Source organism: Cannabis sativa, chromosome 1 (assembly GCF_029168945.1).
Source record: "Cannabis sativa cultivar Pink pepper isolate KNU-18-1 chromosome 1, ASM2916894v1, whole genome shotgun sequence".
In the NCBI taxonomy this organism is placed as follows: Eukaryota; Viridiplantae; Streptophyta; class Magnoliopsida; order Rosales; family Cannabaceae; genus Cannabis; species Cannabis sativa.
The window spans coordinates 56,944,787-56,948,242 of NC_083601.1; the positions used below are offsets into that span (position 1 = coordinate 56,944,787).

The following is a 3,456-nucleotide window of genomic DNA, read 5'->3' on the forward strand; positions in this document are numbered from 1 at the left end:
GAAGTATCCTGGACGCCTCCGGCTTTTGTATGACTTGTCGGAGCGGGTGGTTGGTTAATACTTTGATCGGGTGAGCCTGAAAGTAGGGTCTTAGCTTTCTTGAGGCCATTAGGAGGCAAAAAACTAGTTTTTCGATCACCGGTTATCGTGTCTCCGCCCCTATCATGCGTTTACTAACATAGTACACGGGATGTTGAGTTTTTTCTTCTTCCCGTACTAAGGCCGCGCTAACTGCATTCTCGGAGACGGCCAAGTATAGGAACAAGTCTTCTCCGAGGACAGGCTTTGATAGGATTGGGGATTTTGCCATGTGTTCTTTTAGTTTTTTGAATGCCTCCTCGCACTCGTCGGACCATTCAAATTTTTGGCATTTCTTCTTGATGTTGAAGAAAGGAATGCACTTGTCTGTGGATCGGGAGATAAACCGGCTCAAGGCAGCAACCTTTCCGGTTAAGCTTTGTACATCTTTGTGCTTTTTAGGAGAAGGCATATTCAGGAGAGCTTGGATTTTTTCCAGGTTTGCCTCTATCCCTCGTTGGCTGACAATAAATCCCAGAAACTTTCCTGATTTGACCCCAAAAGTGCATTTCTTCGGGTTAAGTTTCATTCCGTATCTCCGAACCACTTCAAAGCATTCTTCGAGGTCATCTGTATGGCTTGCACATGCCTTTGATTTGACTAACATGTCGTCCACGTACTCTTCCATGTTCTGTCCCAGAAGGCCTTTAAACATCCGGTTCACCATTCGTTGATATGTTGCACTAGCGTTCTTTAATCCGAAAGGCATGACCAGGTAGCAGTATACCCCCTTATCGGTCCTGAAGCTAGTGCATTCTTGATCTACAATGTGCATCTTGATCTGGTTGTAGCCGGCATAAGCGTCCATGAAGGACAATAGCTTGAATCTGGAGGTAGCGTCCACCATTTGGTCGATCCGTGGTAAGGGGAAACAGTCTTTTGGGCAGGCCTTGTTTAGATCGGTAAAATCTATACATACCCGCCAAGTCACATTTGGTTTAGGCACCAGCACCGGTTTGGCCAGCCATTCTGGATAATTCACGTCGCGGATCATGCCACTGGTTTGTAGTTTATCCACCTCTTTCTCTAGGGGTTCTACCTTCACTGGGTCGAGGGAGCGTCGCTTCTGCTGAACCAGTGGCATGTATGGGTTAACGTTAAGGACATGGGTTATGACATGGGGACTTATGCCGGTCATGTCCCCTTGGCACCACGCGAAAACATCCGTGGCTGCCCTTAGTGCTTTAATTATTTTTTCTTTTTCCTCCGCCTCTAGGCTTTTTCCCAGTCGGAGGACCTTGGCGGGGTCAAGGTCACATACTGATACTTCCTCGACGTCCTCCATAAGTTCTACAACTTTTTGGATCCCACATGGGGATCCAACTCATCCTCTTCTGCCGTTCCCGGCTCAATAACTTCACGGACCATCAATATTGGTAGGTCGGCGGCAACATTATAACACTGCCTGACCTCTCCCTGGTTACCCCTCACGATCCCTACCCCAGCTTCCTTATTAGGGAACTTTAGACACAAGTGCTTGATCGACGTAACTGCGTCGAAGTCCACCAGGGCCGGTCGGCCGAGGATTGCGTTGTAAGCAGTCGGGCAGTCTACCACCACGAACGTGTAGTATTTAAAAGTGCTTTAGGGTGTGTCCAGGCACAAAGTGATTGGCAACCTTACTTTTCCCATTGGGATAAGTGTTGTCCCATTGAATCCCGTGAGTTGGGAACCACTTGGCGAAAGATCCCGGTCTGTGAGGCCTATCGCTGTGAAGGCTTCTTTAAATAACAAATTCACAGAACTCCCATTGTCGATTAGGATTCTAGCCACAATCTTGTTGGCGATGGGAGTCTCTATGACCAGAGGGTCATGGTGAGGAAAACGCACCGTCTTTGCGTCTTCTTCTGTGAACGTAATCGGTTGATCCATGAGTTGGGGCCTCTGAGCTGGGAGCCGAGTAACTTCCCAAACCTCGCTGTGTTTGACAGCCTCGGCGTAGCGCTTCAATTCCTTTCGAGTAGTCCCTCTGATATGGGGTCCTCTAGAGATCATAGCTACTCTTCCATTGGGTCTCGGTGGCAGGCCAGGAGTCTGCTGAGGTTCTCTCGGGGGAGCGATTGGTGCCAACGCTGCGGGCGCACCCCCTGGCGTTCCCTGGGGCGAAGGTCCCGCTGCTGGAACCGGGTTGAGATGAGGCAGCCGGTTCTTAATCCACTCGTAGAGATGACCCAATCGAATCAAGTTTTCGATCTCATCTTTAAGGTTTTTGCATTCATTGGTGATGTGTCCAATGTCGTTATGGTATTCGCATCTTTTGTTGGGATCCCTCCGGGAGCTATCTCTGTACAGAGGAGGCGGTCTCTGGTAATGCGTATTTTGCCTGGTGGCAAAATACACACGTTCTTGGGAGTCCGTCAGTTTCGTGTACTGGGTGTACTGGGGAGTGTACCCCCTTTTCTGTCGTTTGTCCTCCGTCCGGTTGCTACCTTTCGAGGACCTCTTGCTCCGAGAGCCTTGAGAAGGTCCAGCTAGGCTTGCAACAGGAGCAGAGTGAGACGGGACTTGTCCACTCATCCCAGAAGGATTCCCATAATGAGAAGATGCGGGAGCCAATGCCTGGCTCTGATTATATCCTGGGGTAGTGGAGAATTGTATGTCGCTCATTGGTGGAGTAGCCGATGGTAGGGTTCCCGGGAGCTGGACTCCGGGCACATACCCTGCTACTCTGGTCGGATAGTATTCCCCATAAGCCACTATTTGGGCCTCTTCTAAGTTGATGTAACTTTGGACTCTCTTCTGGAAATCTTGAAGGTTGGAGGCTCCTTCTTGCTGTAATTCGTTCCAGAATGGGGTCCCTGTACGGATCCCCGCTTGAAGAAGTGCAAGTTGTTGTCCGTCGTCAACTTTCTTAGTCTTCGAGGCTTCTTCCTTAAACCTCTTTATGAAATTTTTCAATGTTTTCGTGGGCAGTTGCTGGATGTTAGTCAGGGCACTGACCTCAAGATTAATCTTTCTCGCGGCGACAAACTGTCTCCGGAAACTAACTTGTAGCTTGTTCCAGCAGTCCACTGATCCTGGTTCCAACTTCTTGAACCATTCCTCCGCGGACCCACTCAATGTTAGCGGGAAGCATAAACATTTGGCGTCATTGCTAACTCTCATGACCGTCATTACTCAGTTGAACCGAGATAGGTGATCGCTAGGGTCCGAGTCCCCGGTATAAGCTGCCATCTCGGGCATCTTAAAAATTTTGGGGAGCTTTGCCTCCAGGATGTGCCTGGCGCATGGCTCCCGGTCCTCACAGTCAGAGTCAGAGTCATCACCTTTTTGTCTCCGGGAGACCCGAGCAATATCTTTGCGTAGTATGGCAAGCTCAGCCATAATTCCCTCGTTCAGCGTTCCCGTGGAGACCGCCGGTGCATGTTTCTTTAGGTC

The 3,456-nt window shown here is 49.6% G+C and overlaps 1 protein-coding gene across 1 annotated transcript; it reads right to left on the bottom strand.

The window, feature by feature from the left end:
• Positions 1–1,368: 1,368 nt before the first annotated feature.
• Positions 1,369–3,192, bottom strand: LOC133035278 (uncharacterized). The gene is made up of 3 exons (XM_061111093.1): positions 2,471–3,192; positions 1,755–2,401; positions 1,369–1,628 (listed from the first exon to the last, which is right to left on the bottom strand). Exons 1-3 carry the CDS (start codon positions 3,190–3,192, stop codon positions 1,369–1,371), a joined length of 1,629 nt encoding a protein of 542 aa, XP_060967076.1.
• Between the last annotated feature and the right edge of the window lie 264 nt (positions 3,193–3,456).

Excerpts from the sequence above, each read along its gene's own strand:
- LOC133035278 (XM_061111093.1), bottom strand. The coding sequence starts at position 3,192 with ATGACGGTCATGAGAGTTAGCAATGACGCCAAATGTTTATGCTTCCCG. Across the intron at positions 2,402-2,470 it reads GACAAACGACAGAAAAGGGG|GCAAAATACGCATTACCAGA; the intron begins GTACACTCCCCA and ends TTTTGCCACCAG. Across the intron at positions 1,629-1,754 it reads AGACCGGGATCTTTCGCCAA|ACTGCCCGACTGCTTACAAC; the intron begins GTGGTTCCCAAC and ends TCGTGGTGGTAG.